Consider the following 24,800-nt stretch of genomic DNA (forward strand, 5'->3'; position numbering starts at 1 on the left):
GTAATTAATTGCCTTAAACTGCAGAATGGGTGAAATAATGAGTAAAAATTTAAAAAATTAAATTAAAAATTAAAACTTTGTATATAAAGAAAGCAACCAAGTGACCATAGAGCAATATATGTAATTACCTTAAGCTGCAGAATTATGGGATATAGAACTAAAAGGTGATTTTAGGACTGATGACACAAAATTCATATTCAAAATGTGGAAGCTTCAGTGAGAGGTCAAGGAAAAAGCTCCAAAAGCATTTCTGAACAATTAGGTTTCACAGCAGAAAGGCACTGGGATCATGGACTGGATGAAGTAACATGTACTTGAGTACAATGAAGAAAAGCAGAATTTTAAAATTGTTTTCACAAATTATAATCAGAGTCACAAGAACCAATATCATTTTATTAAAAATATTCAGAGCTAAACACAATGCAATAATCTCACAGGAACAGGGAAGATAACTTAACCAATAGAGGCTTTGTGAATGGAGTTACACCAGAATTCCAACCAAAATTTAGTTTAATCACCACATCTTTTCAGACCTTCAGATCACAGGCTATCATACTGAAGAAACCACATGTAACATAACATTCAAAATTTAAAAACTTGAGTTCTTTATTATTTCTGCTACAGTTTCATTTTCTAAACAAAGAAGCTGCATATGAATTGCCTGTTAATCAAGTTAACATTTTTAATTTTCTGTATTTTAAGAATAGATAGCTTGGATTCAAATTCCCATATATTGTATGTGTAGAAAGATGGTAATAACTTGCAGCAACATGCTACTTCTTTCGACCTCCACGTTCTTTGAAGGCAAGGTGGATAACTGAACCACTGGTCACATTATAATAGGCCAGAGAGTTAGAATCTTTAATAAAGATGCCCTAAGACAAAAAGATAAGTTAGACTTTAGACAGAATTTAACAAATTGGAAATGAAAATAGAAAAAAAAACTGCAGATAATAGAAATCAGAAACAAAAACACAAAATGCAGGAAACACTCAACAGGTTGGTCTGCATCTGTGAAAACATTTAATATTTCAGGTCACAGTCCTAAGTGTTTCCAGCATTTTCTGTTCAATTGAAATTTTGTTACTTTCCCCAATTGAGAAGATGAGTAACTTATAATCTTCTGATGAACTCACTTAATAGCAGCACTAAGCATTATTTGCAGAAAAAGTGGAAAACCAGAGCTAGAAATACAGTGGTAACAGCAAAAACTGATCACCTTAAGAATGTGGAATCACATAAAAACCTTAACCGTGGGCACAGAAATCCAGGTATTGTGCATCATGTATCAACTTAATAAGAGTAATTCTGCACTCTAGGCTCACATGCTCACAGACAGGCAATTTCACTGTTCATTGCCCAAAGATCCAACTATGGATTAAGTAGTTAGCAGCAAAGTGATTGCACTTGCTGCTAACCTCAACCAAAGTTGCTCACAGAACCTAGTGATCTTTGTGATAACTCAGCTATGGAGGATTAACAGTGCCCAGCAACATTATGTCATTCATTAGTATTGATGAATTTTCACATTCAAGAAACAAAAAACTCCCACTTTTGAACAGAGTGAAATATGGATTTTTAATTTCTTGGGGGTACATAAAATTAACATAGAAGATGAAAATAAGCAAATTTAGAAAATATAAAATGAAATTTTTTTTAAAAACTGAAAAAGTTGAGGGAGTTAGACTCCAATTATTAAATTATCTTTTCAGTATCAGACACGTTGTTCACATGCACCACATTCAACAGGCTATGCTTTTTTTTATTTTGATGATCTTTACGAGTGAGTTTGCATAGTTGACATTCTCATCAATTCAATGAATCAAAAACATTTCTGCAATCAAGGACTTCAATAACATAATCTGGGGAGAAACAGCCCATCAGTGATAGCAATATACATATCTCTGTGTTTAGCCAAACAAGTACAGACTCCAGAACTAGTAGGTAGTTCCACAGTCTAATGACAGCAAATGCAATACCTACCTCATATTGAAGTTTCTGTTTACCAGCTGGCATTCCTGTAGCCTCGTGGATTTTCACCTTGACAACAGACACCTGAAAAATGAAAAATTATTTCAACACTTGCAATTACAAGTCAAAACAAAATACTGCAACTTTAGGTAAATAATTATTGAAATCTATTTTGGAAAATGAACCACAATCCTATAAGAGTTTAGGAAGAAACTCCTTTATCCGCAAAGAATGTTGAAAATGCAGCCCGTGAAATAGTTCAATCATGGTAAACGGTAAGCAACCTGTAGTCGCCACTCACATTCTTGCAGTTAGGCTTTGCAGTGTTTCCTGCTAAAAATAGCAAGCCATATGCTTGAAACTGCTTTGACAGCCAGTAAACCTATGCCCCCAGCCTGAATGGCCATCAAAAAGACAATGTCTGGGAATCTCTCTGATATATAAAAAAACAAAAATCATGAAAAATTTTTAAAACATGCATCAGTTAAAATTATTTAGCTGTAGATGAAAATGGAGATGCTGAGGTGTTCTCCTTGAAGCAAAGATAGAGTGTAGAAGTACATGATTAGTAAAAGGAACTTGTAGTAAACTTTTAGTAAAAGGAACTTGTCCCAATTAACAGATGGATAACGGACCAGGGACACAGATTTAAAATTTTCGGTGAGATATGAAGAAATGCTCTTTTAATTTTTCATTGTATTCATAGAATAGTGGACAAATTTTTTGATAGCATCGATTCCAAGTGTGATGGGATAGGCAGGCCATGGGGAAAAGAGTGGAGGAATGGGAGTGAGGTATTACTGGAGTCAACATAGACTTGTTATGGAGTCTCTACTGTCATAATCATTATACAATTCTGTTTAAAGACATTCAAATACATCCAAATTAACAATTAAATATTTTAATTTATTTCATTCAAAGATAAATTATCTAAAGCTTGCCCATCTCCCTGGGAGCCTTTCATTTTCATTGAAATGAATGCTACATCTAAAGTGGCCCAGGTTCAGCAGGCAGATTTCCCAGTGCATCTGCTGGGAAGCTAAAGATTGGCATCTGCTGCTGGACTCCATAAGGAGTCCAATATCATCGCAAAGTCAGTGTCAGCAATAAGGAGTTCGCTAGGAACTTGAGACTTCTACATTCAAGCAAATGGCTGTCAGATCCTTTTTTGCCTATTAATCTGAGCTTTCCTACAGAAAAGCAGTGCACCACTGATACCGCTCCTTTGAACTTGGTAGTATATGAAGAGTCGAGGCGTTTGGGATAACTGGATTAAAATGAGGTATTGGATGATGGTGGAGGTGATTATGGCAATGCATAAAACCAAGAGGTGGTGATTGCAAAATATTAAAATTTTCATTATTTTGCTAGCATTATAACCCATATTACAGTTAATGCATTCCCCCATTTTTCCACAGTAAATCCATACCTGATCTGTTAGAGGGAGAGTGAAAACAAGGACCTGGCCATTCAGCTTCCATTCCGACTTATCCTGCATGTTAGGTACCTGTATCTTGACTGTGACTGGGCCCTGAAAGAAAAACAAGGGGACAGAGTTGGAGCTACAACTAACTTTCTTAAATAAAAATTTACATTGCATGTATCAGAAAGAGAACTACTTTCTCATGTGGATCTGTTTCACACTCCTACAGCTTTTCATCTAATTCAAAACAGTGACAACAGTAACAGTTGTATAATGTGATCTCCATAATTGTTAGATTAAACATGGAAACATCTTGATTAAGAAGTTTATCTTCTGTTAATAAAACCATATTCATATGGTGCAGTACTTAGTACATTATAATGCTACTGTTAAGATCCAAAAACCTAAGTATTATTGTAGGTAAAACGTCTGAAAATGAGAGTACATAAGGACATAGATGGGACAGACGCCTCAGGGCTCAAATATATAAATGACCAAAAACTTATATTTAGATAGAATCTTTCATGATATTGAGAACATAGAAGCAAGAGTTGGCCCACTCAGCTCCTCAAGCCTGCCCCCTCATTCAATATAATCACGGCTGATCTGCTCCAGGCCTCATCTCCTTTTCTTTGCCAGTTCCCCATAATTCTCAATTCCTTGATCTTTAAAAAATTGTTAAATAATCTCACTTCCATAACACCCAGGGTAGAGAATTCCACAAAGTCGTTAGGAAATATTAGGGCAAAATGTTAACTAGAGAGACATATTTTAGGAGAAAAAAGTAGACAGGCAGCAAGTGTATGAAAGGAATTCAAGTTTAGAGTTTTGGCAGGCCATAGATTTATAGATTCATTAAGGATGCTCACCATCCAGGACGTGCCCTCTTCATATTACTACTATCGAGGTGGTGGTACAGGAGCCTGAAGACCCACACTCAACATTTTAGGAACAGCTTCTTCCCCTCTGCCGTCAGATTTCTGAACGGTCCATGAACCCATGAACACTACCTCATTATTCCTCTTTTGCACTATTTATTTATGCAACCTATAGTAATTTTTATGTTTTGCACTGTACTGCTGCTGCAAAACAACAAATTTCATGACATATGTCAATGATAATAGACCTGATTCTGATTTGGTGATGTTGTATCTGCTATAGGTGGAATAGTTATTTTCAGAGGAGATAAATAGACCAAAATATGTTGAACATTACAGGAGGTTACACAGGCAGGGAGAAGTAAAACCTTGGAAGGATTGAAAATAAGGGTGAATATTTTAAGAACAAGATATCGCTTGACTGGGGTCTAAATGAACAGGATTTGCTCTGGGTTGAAAAGGTAGCAGAGTTTTCAATCATCCCAGATTCATGAAGAGTAGAACAAGGAGGAAACTGGCCAGGACTCCATCTGATGAAAGGTGATCAACCCAAAAGGCTAATTGTGCTTCTCTGTCCACAGATGCTGCCAGACAAGAGCATTTCCAGTAATTGCTGTTTTTTTTAATATTTTAAATTTACAGCATCTACAGCCTGGTTCAGTTTTAGACAGTTGCCAGGAACAGAGATTTGGAGTGGTGCCTAGGGAATGGAGCTTGTGACAGGGACCAAAGATGACATGATTAATTTTCCAAATATCTAGTTACAGAAATGTTCTGCTCACCTTGTATTGGGTGCTGGTTAAGCAGCCTGACAATTTAGAGACAGAAAAGAGGTCAATAGCTGATAACAGAAAAGAGCTGGGCACCATCAGTGCACATAGGAAAACTAACACCATCTCTTTAGATGATGCAGCTGAAGGGATTGGACATGGATGAGAAATAGAAATGGGCCAAGGACAGATACTTATGGAGCACCAGAAAAAAAGGTTAAAAAAACATGAGGGACTGGGAAGGGGTAATTGTTGTTGATTCTCTGGTTATGCTTTGTTGAAGTACAGGTCATTGCATCTTAAAAAAAAATTGGGTGAGTACAGGAAGGACAAGGAATGGAGGTTTAGATGGGTGCCATGGTGTAAAAAGATCAAAGGAGATTAATGTTAGATTGCTCCATGAAATAATCATCACCAAAATCATAATGAGCTGAATTCCCTCCTTTTGGACTGTACAGTTTTATCACTTTTTTTAAAACAAGGCAAATGAAATTCATTTACATTTGATTAGTCTAATACACTAATGCATGTTCAATTAACAAAAAAAAATACAGTAAAAGTCCAGTTATCAAAATTGTGCACTCCAGTAACCAGCATTTCAGAGGCAGCATCAGGACACTGCAGGGCACCTAGGTCAACATTAGGACAGGGTTGAGGGAGACCTCCAGGCCAACACTTGAGACAATGCTAAGGGGACACCCCCTACCCCCCAAGCATTGGGTTAAAAGGAGTAATCAATTAGCACTTGTCAAATCTAGCACTATGCTATCAGTCTTTAAAAAATCCTCAAAACTAAGTTTAATTTAAAATTCAAATGACATTTTCAGATAATTATGCAACAGATAAAACATAAATATTTACTGAAATATCAGTGGAGATTCATTTAAACACAAATGACTAAGCAACGGTCTGATACATCACTGTTCATAGTTGTTGTCCAAATAATGTTAACTTCAAATTTAAGGACATTGGGCTTCACCTTTAAGCAGTGGTACTACATACCTTGCTTCTTCGTAGAAATTCTTCCTCTGGGATAAGGTTATCCTCACTTTTCATCTTTTTCGTTGCTGGTTCATCATCCAGCGGTGGAGGGGGTCGTGGAAGTGAAGAAGGGATTGGGGCAGGAACTGTTGGAGGTGCAGGTACAAAGGCTGTACATCAAAGTGAAAGAATCACGTTAGAACTTCAAAATTCTTATTTTAAACCATAATTCTTTCTCTAATGTTCAAAAAGTGTTAAAAATCAATAGGTAACATCTTTCCTTGTGAATTTTTATGTGAGGGAGGTGGGGGGGGGGTGGGTTGGAAATCAATATCTTATCTGCAACCCATGGTTTAGAGAGTGGTTTCGGTAGAGTTGGTTGAAATGTAAAATGTTGATGGGCAGAACACCAAGTAGTTCCCGTGATTCTTTTATATCCATCAGAGACACAGTCCGGGCCCTGGTATTGCCTGTTCTGAGACAATCCAGCATTCCAGTGTTACACATGCTAACCTGGATAATATGATCAAGCCCCTACCTCTAAACTTACAAGTCAATTCTTTCTTCTACCCCTACCACCTTCCCACCCCACCAACCATTCCCCCTATTTCTACTATCCCCATACCTTACAGCAGATTGAAAGGTGTTCCTCTCTTAAAACAAAAGAAACATGTTTACTAGTTAATTTCCCTTGCTGCTGCTTGGGACCAAACAAAAACTCTTCCTATTTCCTTATCACAATTCTCAACCTATATAGAAGGAGGAGTATAATTTTATGTCAGATACACATCTAACTGATAATGTGAAGTTCCTCATATTGACCCATTTTTCAAGTGCTGGTTGATAATCAAAGAGAGTTTTAGATTCATATTCATAAATGTCAAAATGGATTTAAACTGAAGATGGTACAATCTTCTAAATAACTTTACCGGACGGTACCACCATTGGTGGTGGTCGAGGAGTCAAAACCGGTGGAGCCGAAGAAGGCATAGGTACTACATTAATCCGTGGTCCAGGAATCATTGGTGGCATGGGAGCTGATAAAACAGGTCCTGGCGCTAAACGGATAACAGGAGACATTGGTGGCCTGGGGAGAACAGGCATTGATGACATAATATTCCGCACAGGGGGTGGCATCTGAATAATAAAAAAAACAAACAACATAATTGTACTTTCCCTTACTGTCTACAAAATAAAATACTTTGGTACCAAGCTTTTCCATTTTCAGCTTCTGTATGCTCTTAATGGACTGGTCATGGTGCAATCACATCCTGCCAGTAATGGTACAGAAGCACTTCTAATACTTTTTATTTGAATACAAATAATAAAAACATGTCAAATGAAAAATAAGCATGAACATTACAACAGGGTCCAAAGTACCTTTGGATGCTCTGATAAAACTACACCATCTAATCTCAATCTTGATTTTGCTTTGTGTAGTCACACAAGATCAAATATACTATTATACACCCAGGTAAACCTAACGTCTAGCCATGCTGTTAAAGTCAAATTATATAACTGCCACATTTTCTTACAGATTGAGATTATATGAGTAGAAGATTTTCAATAAATGGCAAAACATTTTGTGCTCGTGATAGTCTCCTGTATGGTGTCTTAAATAATATTTTTCTTCTCCAGCTGCTGATGAAGGAAATCAGTGACGTCTTAGTTTGGTTAAACTGCATCATGTGGTTCATTTGCTAAGCACATGCAGTACCAAAACAGAAATATGAATCAGAAATAGTCCTATATTAGAAACCACAACAAGGCAGATGGGACGGTAGTACTGAACTATTTATTTAATACCAAAATTACAACTACTAATAAATACCAGGGCTGTGGCTATTTTGCTATATGTGGAACCCCCAACTATGCAGAGGAGTTTCACATTAGTGATGCAACAATATTTTTATGTGCCTTATTGGTTCTCACAATCCTGAGCACCTCAACGTAACTGTAAACAACATGCAAACATTTTCAAAATATATGCCAGACTTACAGAAGGTGGTCTGGGCATTGATGTGACTGGAGGAGCATTCATTGAAGAATTTGTGGCAGATGAAAGTGGTGGGGGTTGTGGTAAATCAGCAGGTTTGCTGGGTCCAATTTTCTCCTTGGTATCATCCTCTGGAACCAATCCTTTGGCCTTGTGGATAGCTTCAATCTGTTCTTGCAGCGTGATGTTGGCTTGTGCAGCTTGTTGTGTACGTGCCATGCTACCAGAATGCCCATCCCAAGTAACCTTTGCCACAAGAAAGAACAAATATAAGCCAAGTTTTCTGGCTGGTTTATATATTTTTAAGGTCATAGCCAAAGAAAGCAGGTCCACAAATACTGCAAAATCACTTCAGAGTAGAATAATTTTATACCAAGTCACTCCTATTAATGTATCCACATAAATTAATATTTCTGCCTCCTTTAACTAAGGCAATTGACAATTACTGTTTGATTTCTACATGAGTTTGCAGATCAATCAAGCAAACTTTATACATTATCTGTTCTCTGTACTGTCACAGCATTTTCTATAGTTTAATTTACATTACCAACTACTTTAAATACAATATGCCTTTCCTACAAACTGGAAAAGACATTCAATTACAATATTGCTACTCATTTCCCTTAGTATTCTTGTGAGGGAAAAGAGTCATCAAGTGAATTTATATTAGTGTTAAGTGTTTATTTCTGTGGAGATTATGCAAGGAAAAGTTCACGATTACTGTTGTGAAATTGCAGTATTAATAAGCAAGAGGAAATCTGCTCCAAAATACAATTTAAGCAGTGAATAATTTATCTAAAATTTGCACAGTAATGGGTATTCATACCTTCTCTTCGGGTTTCTGTATTTCTTCTTCACCAATCTTCTTCCCGATAGCAGTTTCTTCCACACCAAAGATATCAGTACGTCGTTCAGCCAGCTGCTTCAAGCTACTTTCAATATCCAGACCTGTTGAACAAAACAGCTCAGATCAAAAGATGATTGGGTATTCTTTCCTAATTCTAAATAATATTTATGGGACTGGAAGCTCACAGAAAGATGTCACTGTTTATCTGTAAGGGCAGATCAGCAGTTAGGGCTACTACTTTAGTTACAGGGATCCGGTTTTGATTCTGAACTTGGATGTGTGGAGTTAACATGTGTTTGCTGTGAATGCATGTGTTTTGCCTGAACTCAAGACGTGTTGGTCAGTTAAATTGCTTTTGTAAATTACCCCTTGGTGCAGGCAAGTGACAAAAGAATCAAAAGGGAAATTGTGGACATGAGAGAGAATAAGTTGCGCGGTTACAAGGAAATAAAAGGATTAAGACAGACAAGATTATTTTGTTGGAAGCTGATATGAACCCGATGGGCCAAATGGCCCCCTTCCATGTCATTAGGTCTCCCATTAACAAATAAGTAAATAGATAGATAATGACCTCGCATCAGTCTACACAAAACATGTTACTATGCTGCCAGTAACTGGTTTAAAGCACGGTAGATCACAGCACAAGAGGCAACAAACGTTGAAATTGTAAAAAATACTTAGGGTTATTCAGCAGATACATCATCTTTGAGAATTAAATGAAAGTTCAAAGTTCCCGTGACCCCCTGGCAAATTGGGCTTGACAGCAATAGTGATATTGTGAGGTGGTCAGGACCAGAATAACCTCACAGCCTGCTTACACAGCCACATTGGCAGAAACTTGGGCCAGTTTAAACCGGAGTGCTCACAAACAGGGTGATACAACAGGATCAAAAGGAAAAACTTGACTTGTATCCATGACTGTACACGTTAATTTTATTTCAATAGACTGGATAAGTTGTCTCAGGTGCAAGTGTGAACAAGGGGAAGGATTCCCCCCCATTCCCCCCACCACCCCCCCGCCCCAAAATAAAGACAAATCTTTTCTGATGTTAACAAAATACCAATATTACCAGTGTTCCCCATGTCATCACTACTCATACTCACCTGGAGCATATACTTCATCTTCACTCTGTTTCTCTCTAATGGAACGTTCACGCTGCTCCAACCAACGTGGATCCAACAGCCCAATTCGCATGTGCTCTTGCATTTTGCTAGCTGGAATCTTTTCTCCGGTGATCGGGGAAATGAGATATTCATCAGGTGCAGGCGTACCAGCCACTGGTTTAGAAGCTAAATGAATCCAAGGTAAGAAAATAAACATATTTACTCTATATCCAACCTACACAGTAATTTAGTGAAAGAAACTTAAAATACATGTTCACAATAAAGTAAGTCTCTTTTAAGAAAAGAAATCCGCCATGGGTGTGTTCTGGCCTGCCTCTGACATAAATCCCACTGAACATAGTTGATCTGTAGTGTTGCACCAACATTTCTCAAGTACTGAAAATAAATGTGTTTTAAAATGGTAGAAACCAACAGTAATGAGATAAATGGTCTGTTTTTCCTGATAATGGTGATTAGTTTCATAAATATTGGTTAGCATACTGGGAGAAATCCCTCCTCTCCCCCAACAGTGCCCCAGTGCACATCTTCATATACATTTGGGAACCCAGAAATAAAGCAGGAGATAGTGCAACACTCCTTCTCTGAAGAATTAGCCAAGATTAGCAATGCCTAATGTAATAATCACTATTCATACGAGGCTAATTAGAATTTTTTTGCAATTCTTTTCTTGCATCTAAATAAAAATAGATATTTGTTAAGTATACAAATGAAGTGCATTTACCAACACTATGTATGCAAGGCATTCTCTTATCAAATTTGGTGCACATGTCCAAAAGGGCAAATCTAGGGCTATTCTTATGGCTGGGAAACAATTTCCATTGAATACTTACTTATGAAAGCAAGTTTTGTAATAATGCTTGAACTCATTATCTTCTGGTTCAAAACAAAGGTGTAATAAACCAAGGTTACACATTGTGTTGCCTGTTCATACAAAATCTACCTTTTCTAGAATGGGGATAGCCATAGGAATCCAAGAAAGATGGACCAGAATTGGCAGTGGAAGAAAGTTATACTATTTTTGAAAAAAATTGAGTACTAAAATAAGGATACAGATCATAAAAACACAAACCAATGACTCCTATTTAACAACCTTTTGTTTGATCTAGTTCAGTGACGTTATGACTGTGGTTTGCGTTGTACAGGATCAATTAACTCCCTGTAAGTGATTGTTTCTGGGTTTTCATATTCCTTCCGTGCATTTTGATAAGTCTCGATGACTACCAATTTCCCTTTTTTAGTTGTATGCTTCCATGAAAGGTATATGGGGAAAAGGCATAAAATTACACAGCCACAGCATAAATTGGCATTTACGGTTATCAAGTTGGCAGAATAAAGACTAATTTAAATCCTAGCTTTAGAATGGAAACACAACTATACTCCAAACTAATTCAGAAAAATGGACAGTTTTGTAGGACAAATAAATTGTGTCCTACGTTCCACTCCCTTAATTCCTTCCAAGCTACTAGTACACTCTAGTGATTGAAACCATTTCAGATGGATCAATACATTTTAGACCCATGCAACTTAAAACTTTTTCTCCTGTTTGCAAACTCACCTTTTGGATCATAGTCCTTCCTAATGATAACCTGATCTGGAGTAGGAGGAAGAGGTGGAGGCATTGGATTATCAGGAGGTGGTGGCACTTTCTGATTTTCATCTTCTTCATCTGATCCCTAAGGGAAATATTTACAGATATAAAATTGTAAAAAAATTTCACAGAAATAAAATGTTTGCAGTTTTCACCACGATTAATGTTCTGTTTTGAAGGCTTACAGCTCCTCCATCTCTACGAACACCATTCTGAATCTGGATGACCCACATGATAGCAGTACTTCCCCACTGCTTCTCTACCTTTGTCTAAACAGAAGCGCATACTATATGATGTTTCACATGCACAAACCATGATGAGCCATCTTTTCCCTGACACTAAAATCCAGAAATACTCTACTGAGCTTGTCACTGTCAGAGATTGCAAGGTGGGCAGAGGAAATGATTTAAAGTTCTCAAAGCCTCCTTGCAAAAGTGCAAACCCCATCATCATCCACTCAGTACTAATCAACGAGCTACAAAACCTGGACCTCTGTACCTCCCTCTGCAACTGGAACCTCGACTTCCTTATCGGGAGACCACAGTCAGTGTGGATCGTTAGTAACATCTCCTCCTTGCTGACAATCAACACAGGTGTACCTCAAGGATGTGTGCATAGCCACCTGCTCTACTCTCTCTATAGTCATGATTGTGTGACTAGGCACAGCTCAAACGCAATCTATTAATTCACCAATGACACCACTGTTGTTGGCAGAATCTCAGATGGTGACAAAGAGGCGTACAGGAGTGAGATAGATCGGCTAGTTGAGTGGTGTCGCAACAACAGCCTCGCACTCAACGTCAGCAAGACCAATGGACTTCAGGAAGGGGAAGTCAGGAGAACACACACCAGTCCTCATGGCGGGGTCAGCAGTGGAAAGGGTGAGCAGCTTCAAGTTTCTGGGTGTCAACATCTCACAGAATCTATCTTGGACCCAACACATTGATACAATCATGAAGACGGCACACCAGCAGCTCTACTTCATTAGGAGTTTGAAGAGATTTGGTATGTCACCAAAGACTCTTGTAAATTTCTACAGATATACGGTGGAGAGCATTCTGACTGGTTGCACCACCGCCTGATATGGAGGCTCCAATGCGTATGATCGCAAGAGGCTGCAGAGGTAGACTCATCCCGCTCCATCACAGGTACAACACTCCCCACCATGGAGGACATCCTTAAGAGGCGGCGCCTCAAGATGGTGGCATCCATCATTAAGGACCCTCACCATTAAGGACATGCCGTCTTCATATTATTACCATCAGGGAGGAGGTACAGGGGCCTGAAGACCCACACTCAGTGATTCAGAAACAGCTTCTTTTCTGCCATCAGATTTCTGACTGGTCCATGAACATTACCTCATTATTCCTCTTTTGCACTATTTATTTATTTTTGTAACTTGTGGTAATTTTTACATTTTGCACTGTACTGCTGCCACAGAACAACAAATTTCACGACATATGTCAGTGATAATAAACCTGATTCCAATTTTGAAATCCCTGGCCCACAACCAACTCAAAATGGAGAAGGGGCAATTGTTATGGCTCTTGGAAACTTGGATCCCTTCAGCAGGAGTACTAAAACGCCTGGCTTAAACAGGAGGAGCACACCACCTCACCACTAGCCCCATCAAGCACCTCGTGTCCCACTTTGGTCTCAGTCAGATCAGAATCCTCAGAACTAGAGTGGAAGCAAGCCATGCTTTGCCACAAGATACTGCTGAAGCAGAGCATCTTTTGAAATATGTTTTTAAATTGTATAAATAAAGCTTATCACAGTTTTTCCAATTTTGTAATATTCAGTAATAATTCCAGGTTTCATGAAGACTTATTTCCAAAATGCAATAATCTTCCTGGCTCACTTGTCATAATTTTAAACAAAGATAGTGTCTATTGTAACCTGCTAATACCTTAAGTGAACAGGAGTTGAACACTGCCATTTAGTATTCCACCACACAATACATTTTGTTTCACCAGAGTGAACTAAATTAGATTCCAATTAGGCTACCAATTTTTTTTTCCTGCTTCACCAACAAATATTAAGTTTTGCATACTATACAATTTCCATATGCTGTAATCAATCAGATTTTCAACAGTTAATTAGATCAGTTATTCCATAAGTGGACCTTAACACTGTTGGCTAACTTGATAGCATCCCTTTCTTAGATGATCAAACATGATCAATTTTAGTAGCATACCTCATCCATATCTTGTACTTGTGTATCTTGATCTAACTGTGTTGGAGCTTCTTCTGGTTTCTCCTCCGTTTCCTCAACTTCATCATCAGATTCAACTTCCATTTCAACCTCCTCACTCTCACCAAACTTCTCATATCTCTCCTGCATCAAAATACGAGCTCCAAGTTCTTCTGGGGTAGTTGGTGGAGGGAAATGCCCTTTAAGTAGAAAGGTTAATTATTATTACATACCTATTGTTTCCCTACTTCCTCAATGGCCCCCCTCTCTCTCTCTCTCACACACAACAAAAAGGCCCATCTCAGATTATTGTATTTGCTTCAGAGCAGAAATTGCTGTTCTATCAATTGGCTACAGGAGAGAATTTCAGGAGAATGGAACTTGATGATCAAATTTAAAAAGAATTACTGCATTTTATAGTAGGTTGACAAATTTATCAAGATCAGGGCAAATTTTGTTGAGAGAACAAATGCCAGTCCTCTTATTATCCATTGAATATTGTCACAGACCTTCTAACATAAAGAACTAGCAGTTTAACATCTATCTTACTGACTCATGAGATGTGGGCATTACCAGCAAGGCCATGGGAGTTGAAGAACAATACATAATACATACTAAGGTGACATCAATGTAGATTATGCCCACAAGACATCACCCACCATTTGAACATACAATCAACTACCTTAAACTCAGGCTGAGTCAATTCAAACTAAACACAGACAGCTGCTCCAATAAAATAAACTTGTTTTCTCCAGAATTATAGTGGCAATTGCAATATTTTCAGTGATTTTCATGGAGTATAACAATTTCTGTATTTATTTGACACACTGTGAGGGAAAAAATCAAGAAGTGAAGAAAAATCTTTAGAAGTGAAGAAAAGTTTGAATTTTTCAAGGAATGGAGGCAACATTTAATTGAACGTGTGGGTTTTAAGGAAGGTCATAGGAAGAAAGTGTGGATGTTTACTTAAGTTCTAAATTGAAATTAGTGAAAAGAGTCAGGATATTCAGAATGTCAGAAGCAGGGAACAGAATTTGGGTGTACAAATAATCTACTTATAAAACAATAGATAAGGTGAGGACTGGAGTTTATACTGGGCTGAAGATTATCTAATTGTGTCATCCCAATGTTTAATTGAAAGAAATCAATGCTCATCCAGGACTGGATGCCAGAAGAGCAACCTGATAGCACAGAGATCATTATAGCATTGAGAAGGTTGATGGAGTCATAGAGTTGAATATCACTAACGTATAAGGAAGCTGATTCCACGCCTGGGAAAGTATCAAAGTATCAATGAAGAATAATAAAGGACACAAAAATACATTTGATGGACTCCTGAGGTGGTGATGCAAGAGAAAACATTTCTAGGAGGTCAAGCTCAACTGGGCAAGAGTGGAACCAAGCAAGTGTTAATGCATTAATCTGGACAATAATGGAGAATGCAACTCATTGACTGCATTGAAGGTCACAAACAAATCTAGCTGCTATAATGCCTAATGATCACAGTGAACAACATTCAACAACTTTGGTCAGGATATTTGCATGAACGTAGGAGGGAAGGAAAGCTGATTGAGCAGACTCAACAGGAAGCCATGGGAAACATGAGCACAAATGCGTATGATAAACATGCATCACGGATATCACACTTAGGGATCTTAGATCTCAGGAGAAGGAAGAAAGGTGAGCAATTGTTAATGAAGTTAGAGCAAAGAAATTAGTTTTTCACGAATAATGAGAATGAAGACCAGTGTCAGCAGTTGTGAAATGGAAAAGAAGTCATTTGCAACATAAGCTAGTATGTGGGTTGAGGGATGGTGGTGAGTGGCAATGGAATAAAGTGTGGATCGAATTTATGGATAAGCAAACGTTAGAGTGGGCATTGAAAATGATGATTAATTAGAAAGGTGATAGAGTTGGGATATATAGAGAACCGAGGAAAATATGGCCTAAGCAAAGGAGGGAATAGTTTCCATCTTTCCACGGATTACTCATCTTGACAGCGGTGAGGTTAGAAACTGGGTATGAGTGGATTAAAAAGTTATTTAGTGATACACAAAAAGATTCTGCTTCAAGTCCCCTAAGGTGATCAGAGGGTCATGGATGGTTTCAACAGAATAGCAAAACCCAGGAGAGCTTCATGTGTCCAAGACAGATTTGTCAATGGATAATTAAGTCTTTCGTACATTGGCTTACATCCTTGGAAGGATTAAAAACAAAAGCTGTACTGGAGAAAAGACTTTGATGAAAGACCAATCGTTTTACTAAAAATAAGGACACTGAAAGTTGAACACAAGATATAGAAAGTGTAAGCCATAGGGCCTCATAAGCCCGCTTTGCCATTTAAAATATCATGACTTATTTTTATCTCAAATTAATTTCCCACCCAATCTCTACATCCCTCAATTATTTTAGTGTCCAAAAATCTATCGATCTGTCTTCAAAACATTCAACAATCAAACATCCACAATTCTCTGGAAAAGAATTCCAGATTTACAAACCTCTGATTAATAAAAAATATTATTCACCTCAGCTCTAAAAGGCTGACTTTTATCTCAAAAGTTTTCTAAGGTCTATACTCTCCAAGATTGCATATGAAGCTTAAGTGGCTTTTTGGTTGAATGAAGATGAATCAGACTTAATGGAATTCAAACTGAACATTTGAAAATGTTTGTTTTAGACAATGATTCTTTCTAATCCCAATTATACATAGAGTGTACTGAAATTTAGTAACTTTGGGCAACTTTCATACAACCTAAAAGTTAAATAAATAATTACACTTTTTGAAAAAGGCAACTTTTTCAAATTATCGCTGCTTAGAACAGTTTGTATTAAAATGCTCAAAACAAATGTCTAGAACCTAAATTGTTATTTTTTTTAAATTGATCTTTCAAACCAATTTAATGCAAAATCAAAGCAACTTTAAGCATGATATACAAGTCAGGATGTTGGAAATGCAGTGATTATATAGTGAAAATTTGGTAATTTTAGAATTCAGTTGTGTTTAAATGCAAAAATCAAATGACAATCTAAAGTATAGTATTAATGTTTACCTTGCTCATTTGGCTGAAAGTCAACAGTTTCCACCACCACAAAGTCATGCCAGTCAATCTGTGCATAAGCTACTCTCTCCCTTTCCCGTTCTTCCTCCTCCTTCCTCCTTTCACGCTCCTGAAATTTGGCCCATTCAACTCGGTATCTCACCTATGTCATGAAAAACAGAAATTCAGGCACAACTGAAAGACTTGGCCTTCCATTCCAGTGAAAAGACTTCTGTTCCGCAAGAAAAAATTCATTTCATACGTAACACATAGGTTATTGGTGGAGGGGCAGGGGGTTGGGAGCTAAGAGATAGTGGAGTGACTGAACTAATTATCACAAACATTCAGGAAGAAGCTGATCTGGTGAATGATAAATTGCAATCATACATCCCCTAGTGAGAGATTACTGCAAAGTGCCATGTTGAAACTCAACAGCAAGGCCTTCTTCTATGGCAGGACCTTCTGCTCATTTGTTTTGACTAGAACAAGTACAAAGTACTTCAGGAAATACATGTTGATTCAGGAGAGGGTGCAGCAGTCCTGAGAATAGTGTAAAGGCCAAGATAGTTGCGAATCATTGGAGATCAGCATTCTGTTCTCTGGAGTATAGAAAATTATTGGGTGATCTCATTTAGATATTTCAGATTAAAATTTGGATTAGTTAGGTGGATAGAAATTATATCCTCCGGTGAGGAAATCCAGAAAAAGAAGTAAATTAGAAATCTTCAAATTTGAACTTGCCTGCTTACAAGAAAAGCCAGAAAGCAGTTCTTTACGTAAGAGGTGGCAGAAATCTAGAATATACATTCCAAATAAAGTTGCCGAGACTAGATCAATTAAAATTTCAAAATCCAGGGTTTAAACAAAATGAAACAAAGGTTAGGTAGGTGAAAAGAAGATACAGATCAACCAAGGTCTAATTGAACGCTAGAACAGATTTGAGAGAACAAATGGTCTGCTTCTATTGCTTTGCTTCATCTCTCATTAAATCACAAAGGGCAATGTGTAGATGAGAAAGAGCCTGGGGACTACTGTCTGGGTCCTGAATAAGACTAATTTTCAAACCTTTTACAATGTATTAAATTTCACAAAGCCAATAAAAGTGATATTGATCTCCCAAAAGGAATAATTTGAGCTACTTTTACCTTATAATTGATTATAGATATAACAGATGCTTCAAATATTTAAGCAATCATTGTGGCTAGTTAAATATTATCACAAAAAAAACTAATGTCTCACCTGATCCAAAACTTCTTTAGGATTTTCTGCCTCCTTTTTCAATTTCTGAAGCAGTCCCTTTGGAGGTATTAAAATCTGTTAAAAGAAAAAAAACTCTGGCATCTCAATTTAGTTCAGGAGGAGACAGCTGCCAATCGACTATTGTACTCACCAATTCATTATCAAACTCCACTCAGCCTTCATCTTTGCTACTGCACAACTTATTTCCCTTATCAAGAATGACTGCATAATTGTAAATACTTAACTCTATCCCCTTCAAATCATGACCACTGAATTTCAAAGGTCAATCCCATGAAGAGCAAGATCTATTATTGTGGCTTAGATCACTGTATTTGATTTCATTCACATGTAACAAATTGCGTTTTAACTTTTACCTTTGTATACTGCTCCACTAGTTTGGTGAAATAGTTGAACAAACTGTGCTGTGGCCGCAGAAAGTCAAACTGATAGTTACGTTGTTCTTTCTGCATCAGCTGAGTCAAAAACTGTCGACCATTTCGTGCAACAAATTGAGCAGTCAGTTTCACGACATCCAGGTCGAAGGCTGAGATAGATGGGGGATCAGCAATAAATTCAAATTCAGGCGGGGGTTCCTTAGGGATAATAGTTTCCTGAATCACTTGAGCTTGCACCTGTTTAATGTTCATGGGAGAGAAAACAAATCACTTATCTTTGTGTCATCAGCAAACTTGGATATGTGGACTTCTATCTCTTCACCCAAGCTTTTAATAAGCAAGGCCTCCAAACAGATTCCTGCAGGATACCACTAGTCACTTCCTGGTAATCTGAGTGCCTGATCATTATCCCTGCTCGCTGCCTCCTGCACTCAAACCAGTTTCCTAACCAAGTGAATAATGTGCCTTCAGTTCTATAAGCTTCAACTTTAGACAAGTCTATCATAACAGACTTTATCAAATACCTTTTAAGTCAATATAAATAACATCAACTAACATTTCTTAAATGTTCACCTCACCGCTATATAAAGAATCTATTAAAAAAATTTGACATGCATGTTCTAAAAATCCTGCTTGATCATCAAAAGCAACTACAAATGTTCAAGATGTTAAGCTAGCCCATCCTAAATTACAGGTTCTAATAAATTCCTGACAACAGACTAATGTGTCTGTAAATCCCTTGATTTCTCTTCTCACCTTGCTTAAATAGTGGAGTGACATACTGAATTTTCCAATCACAAACATTTTGGAAAATCAGTTAGGGCCTCAGTAATATTCTCACTCACTCCTTTTAAAACCATGAAATGAAAACATTTATCACTCCTTAATGCTGTTACTTTTCCCTGTAATAACCCCCACTCCTGCAGCAATATTAAGTTTCCTTGAAAAGGCATCCTCCAGAAAACATTCCTGAATACAAGAAATTCAGTAATTTTCAAGGATGACATTTTCCTGATTATCTCAATCTAAATGTTAAAATCCTCCACTAAATGCATGTTTTAAAATCCTCCATTAAAACTGCTCTGCCTTCACTACATGCATATCTTCTGCATTTATACTTTCTAAACCTTCACACCATCTATTGAGGACAATCTAACTATAACTCCCACTGCAGTCTTTGTTTAACGTTTCTTAATTTTTAACATATTAAGAAATTAGTTGTGCATTTCCCTCTTGCCAGTGAAATTACTTGCCTTCTGTGGCAGCTGCTGCTGTTGTTGCATAACCTTTGGAATAGCAGCTGAAGGTTCTTGTCCTTTTCCCTCCTTGAATTCATTAACTTTGTGTCGGTAATATGCATGATAAGGATCATTTGGATTCAAGAAGTTAAACTTGGAATTGTTTATTTCATTCTGACGAATACGGGCTTCAAATTCAGGGCCATTTCTAATCAACACAAAATAATATGCACATTAAACTTGGACTATAATTGCACTACAGCAAATACATGCACACATTTGACTGAATTTACTGCTTACCTGGCTACAAAACTAGCAGTTTTGTCAACAATGTTCCTGACCTCAGGTGGAGGGTAGATAATACCAACAATGGGTTTGGAAGATGAGGTTTCATCTTTTGTTTCTTCTGGTATCTTTAAAATAGAGATATAATGTAATTATACATTCTGGAATTTATGTAATCTAGCTGTGCTCCACACTTTACACAAAACAATATTTCAAAAAATTTTTTAATTAACCCAAATACTTTTGCGTAAATCCACTACTGTGTTTTAAGATTGTGGTAATCAAACTACCAGAAATCCCACGACAGGTGGCTGGCCAATTTGAAACACATATAATTCCCTCAAAGAATACACATATTCTAAACCCTTGGCAGAAACTCCTCTTTGGTGTTTAGGGATACTTCTGAATTCCAATTAGCCAGAAGTTAAAAAAACACAACTAAAAAATTCATTCCTTTGTTTGTCCCAGTTAGATGGACAAATTAGAGCACTGTTAAGAACTTTCTGTACCCCAGTGACCAGGTACCCAATTATCAATAATGCTCTGGAATATCATACACCTGCCTAATCCACATTGTAATAGTGTGCATTGTATAAAGTAGGTCCCACTCTTTCCAGGTCAGTGATCATAAAACAAAATTCGTCTCCAATCTTACCCTAACCACAATTAAACAATCAACAAGCATAAATCAAGCTCTTATGTGAATAGCAGTCACCAGTAATTTCTTTCAAATAACAATGTAACTAACACCAGTCACAATGAAATTTGAATGAATTGCTACCAGCCTAGCATAGGATGAAATGGGAGGAAGGGCCATACATCCCTCCAGACCAGCTCTTCCATTAGGATCGCTTTGATGTGATCTTGGCTTCAACTCAACTTTCCTACCTTCTCTCCATAATCATCAACCATGCAAAGTTCAAAAATCTGTCCAACTCAGCCTTGATATGATGCAGTCTTTTATTTAATAATAGAGTATTCTTTGATCCAATCCTAACCAAGGCCTTTCTCTGCACCACTGATGACTGTATCAATGCCGATTTGTACCCTTACAATGATTTGGAAAATTTCATTAACTGCTTCAATTTCCACCTTCCTAACGCCCTTCTCCTATTTACCCCTTTCTTGTCTACCTCCATCTCAAATGAAAAACCGTTTAATAACAGGACTACAATCTATTCAGCTCTCAACCATCTTGATTCTTTCAACTGTGTTTCCGGGAAGAACTCCATCCATTCTTCCAAGTTCTCTATTGCAATCATTCTAATAATGCCACTTATCGTACCAATGTTCTTGATCTCTTTCGATTGCCTTAAAAGGGGATTCCTCTCCCCTATGTCTCTTTCATCTTTCTCCCTTCAGCTCATAGCCACAAAAGACTCCCCTTCTCTTATCTTCCACCCTGAGAGTTCCACGTCCATTGTTTCATCTTTTACCTTTTCCACCACTTTACAGTGGAAGGCCAACAGATCGCACAGTACCCTTTAGATTTCTGAAAGGGCGCCCTAATCCATTTCCCAAAACATCTAGAACACTCCTCTGCCTATCACACATTACTGTCGAAGCACTGGAGATACAAATGTTTGGCCTCTTACTTCCTCCCTTCCCACAAGTCAGTGCCCCAAACAATCCCTCTGGTTGAAGCAGCAAATTTTTCTATCCCGTTCAATGTAGCATACTCTGTTCACAAGCATTTTACTTCTACCACAATACGATTAGTATCAATATGATTTAAGTCCTCCAGATTTCCTTCCTTCTCCATTGTAAGGCCTGTCCACATCCACTCCAGTGACACTGAAACTACACAAGAGTTCAGTACAGAAGAAAGCTTCCCACCATAATTAGTTTTTTGATATTTTGTAATTCGTTTAACTTTAGATCTTCCAAACAACCTATCCTTTAATAATGGGTCTTCTACTTCAGTGCCCATGGATTTGTCCACAGCAATATACAAATGCAGACACAAGAGACTGCAGATACTGGAATTGGAGCAACACACAAAAAGCCGGAGGAACTCAGCAGGCCAGGCAGCATCTATGGAGAGAAATGGACAGTCGACATTTCAGGTCGAGATCCTTCATCTGAACTGAAAGATAGAGGGGATACCCAAATGCAAATCCACAAATGCAGGATTTGTGGAGACACAGGAGACTGCAGATGCTAACTGGAGTTAGCGAACCGCAAGGTGTCTAACTGGAGACTGCAGATGCTGGAATCTGCAGCAACACATAAAGCGCTGGAGGACCTCAGCCTTGCTGACCGGAGTCCGACCGTCGAGTGCGTTTGTCATGGAATAATACAGCACGGAAACAGGCCCTTCGGCCAACTCATCCATGCTAACGCGCAACTGGGGCTGCAGAACTGACTGAGCTCCCCGCTGTGCTAAACCGGCCGCTGCCTCTGCGCGTTACTTTAACGCCGGGTCCCTGCCGGCCTCAGGCCGCGGGAGCAGCGGGGGCCCGGGCCCGGTCACACCTCGGCCTTGCACTCGCCTGTGAGCGGCGCTGAAGTCCAATGATTCTGTTTTGGGGGGTTTTGATTTAAAACACGCACCTGGTTTTCGGGCTGAGGGGGAGGCAGCGCCTGCACCGGTCCGGCCGGCATCGTCGAAGCTCCGGGACGGCCACAAACCAACGTCAACGGCCAACCCCCGACCCCCGCGGGAACAAGATGGCGGCCGCCGACCGCACCACCCGCGACCCAACACGGGGATGAAGAGGGATAATTTATTCTACAAACAGTTCTTCAGCCACACTTGGTTACCTCTGTGTCTCCAATATCGATATATGAGCCATTAATTTTTATAATTTATTTTGAGTGTTTTCCTTCCGATGTTACTTTTGTTGCAGACTGAGGTTTGAGAGGTTCACCCCCACCCTTTCGAAGTGAATGCAGGTTTCAATGGTACAACCCCGACGACAGTGCGACGATTCCACGCACAGGGAATACGTCATCCCGTATTACGTGTCTGCGTGCATCCATGACAACGTGCCCTAAACACCAAGGAGGAAGGCAACCGTCGGCCGCGGGTAATGATCATTGAATGGTGGCCTGTTGAAGAGTCCAGTGCTTCGTTAATTTGGATGGGAGAACAATTTTCTTCTTCTTGGGTAGTTCCTCGGGGTCGAGGATGACCCGCGGTCCCTCTGGTTTTGTGGGTCCTCGGTTGGCTGATGAGGGTCATTCACAGGGGAAGCAGCAGCCTGGCGGCCCGGGAGGACGAGTCACTGATCAGGGGCTGCCTCCTCTGCTCCGTCCGCAAGGCCTCGGTGCGCTTCCAGTGCAACTCTGGGCGGCCATGGGCCAGAGGTCCCCAGTAGTCAGTGAAGATGTCGCATTCCTTCATGGAAGCTTTGAGCGCACCTTTTGAATCTTTTCCTCTTCCCTGGTGTTCGCTTCCTGTGGCGGAACTCGGGATACAAGGTCTGTTTCAGGAGGCTGGCGAACAATGTGATTTTGGCCTTGGAGAGAACACCTGTGTTGGTTCACTTCTCCTTCCAACGAAGTTGGAGGATTCTGTGGAGACCCTAGTGGTAGGATCTTTCCAGTGCCTCGAGGTGGCTGCTGCAGGTACTCCAGGTGCCAGAAGTATATTACTGTATAATGACACCCCGCTGAGGAAAATTGAAGATCAGGAATGTAATTTAGCCCCCACCATCCCATTTATTTCCTTTCAAGATGTGCGCCTTATTTAATCATAATGGCACTGCAGCCAATCGCAAATCTGTCTTCAGTCTCCTCCACCCACAAACACTTGAAAGCAGGAGGTTAATGCATACCAACTAGGAGTAGAAGCTTTATGTAATTACCTTTCTTAATTACTCATAGAATTATAGAATAGTTACAGAATAGGGAGCCATTTCGTCAATCATATCTGCACCAGCTCGTTCTGATGCTCTAGCCTCATTCCACCAGAAAATTGTAAAGAGGAATCATTGAAATACAGGACATAGAAATGACTAAGCTGCTAATTTTATTTGTTTTCAATTCAGGATAGAGTTGTTTGCGTCCTATTACAAAATTATGCTGAAAAGTTATTTTACAGAGAGCTCTAGCAATAGTTTGTTTACATATATAAATAATTGGCTATTTTCATTTCTATATCATATTCTGTTAAAAAAAATCTAGTAACATTGAACAATAAAGCTCAAGATAAAGCTTCAGATTATTTTTCCATTTCTAATGCGTGCAGTGGCAATATCTGTACGATCACATTTAGCACCGTATGAACAGGTGATTTAGGTTTAGATACTGTTATTACAGTTTAAGTACTATTAATCAATCCATTGAGATCTCTCTCAACCCCAACTTGCCATATGGTTTAAAGGGTCCTTTCTAGTCCCAGTAGCCTTGTCCCATCAATTTCAACAGTGACAACAAATGGAATAAAAACTGAATGAAAACACTATTTGAAATGATAAACTCATTCAAGACCAGTGCAAGACACTTTGGGTTTCATCATTTTAGAAGGATAGGCAGTTCTAATCAGAACTCGAATGAGGTAGGGGTGACATGGCATTTAGCGCATTAAGTGGCAAATCAAATTCTTCTCTGCCTGTGACTACGGTAACCTAGAACAAACAGTGGACCACATAAGCACATTGTGCTCTTGGTACAAATTCAATGGAAATGATACTGAGATAAACTCCCTCTGTGTAAAGGATACATAGTGGCTTAGAAACCTCAGGCTCAATTTATAAATACTGGTTCCAGCTATATGCTTGAAGAAGGCAGAAAAATTCTGTCAGAAACTTTTTGGAAGCACTACTAATATAATGAATATTGTTTTATGATGCCACAGGGAAATTAATCACCAGGGTCCTCCTCAAACA

The 24,800-nt window shown here is 38.6% G+C and overlaps 1 protein-coding gene across 1 annotated transcript; it reads right to left on the bottom strand.

The window, feature by feature from the left end:
* Nucleotides 1–372: 372 nt before the first annotated feature.
* sf3a1 (splicing factor 3a, subunit 1) lies at nt 373–22,850 on the bottom strand. The gene is made up of 16 exons (XM_052032473.1): nt 22,522–22,850; nt 19,984–20,096; nt 19,699–19,891; nt 18,425–18,682; nt 18,051–18,125; nt 16,824–16,974; nt 13,777–13,973; nt 11,547–11,664; nt 9,971–10,156; nt 8,846–8,967; nt 8,023–8,265; nt 6,953–7,160; nt 6,045–6,193; nt 3,401–3,502; nt 1,984–2,055; nt 373–875 (listed from the first exon to the last, which is right to left on the bottom strand). Exons 1-16 carry the CDS (start codon nt 22,570–22,572, stop codon nt 774–776), a joined length of 2,340 nt encoding a protein of 779 aa, XP_051888433.1. The 5' UTR covers nt 22,573–22,850; the 3' UTR covers nt 373–773.
* Between the last annotated feature and the right edge of the window lie 1,950 nt (nt 22,851–24,800).

Source organism: Pristis pectinata, chromosome 17 (assembly GCF_009764475.1).
Source record: "Pristis pectinata isolate sPriPec2 chromosome 17, sPriPec2.1.pri, whole genome shotgun sequence".
NCBI lineage: Eukaryota > Metazoa > Chordata > Chondrichthyes > Rhinopristiformes > Pristidae > Pristis > Pristis pectinata.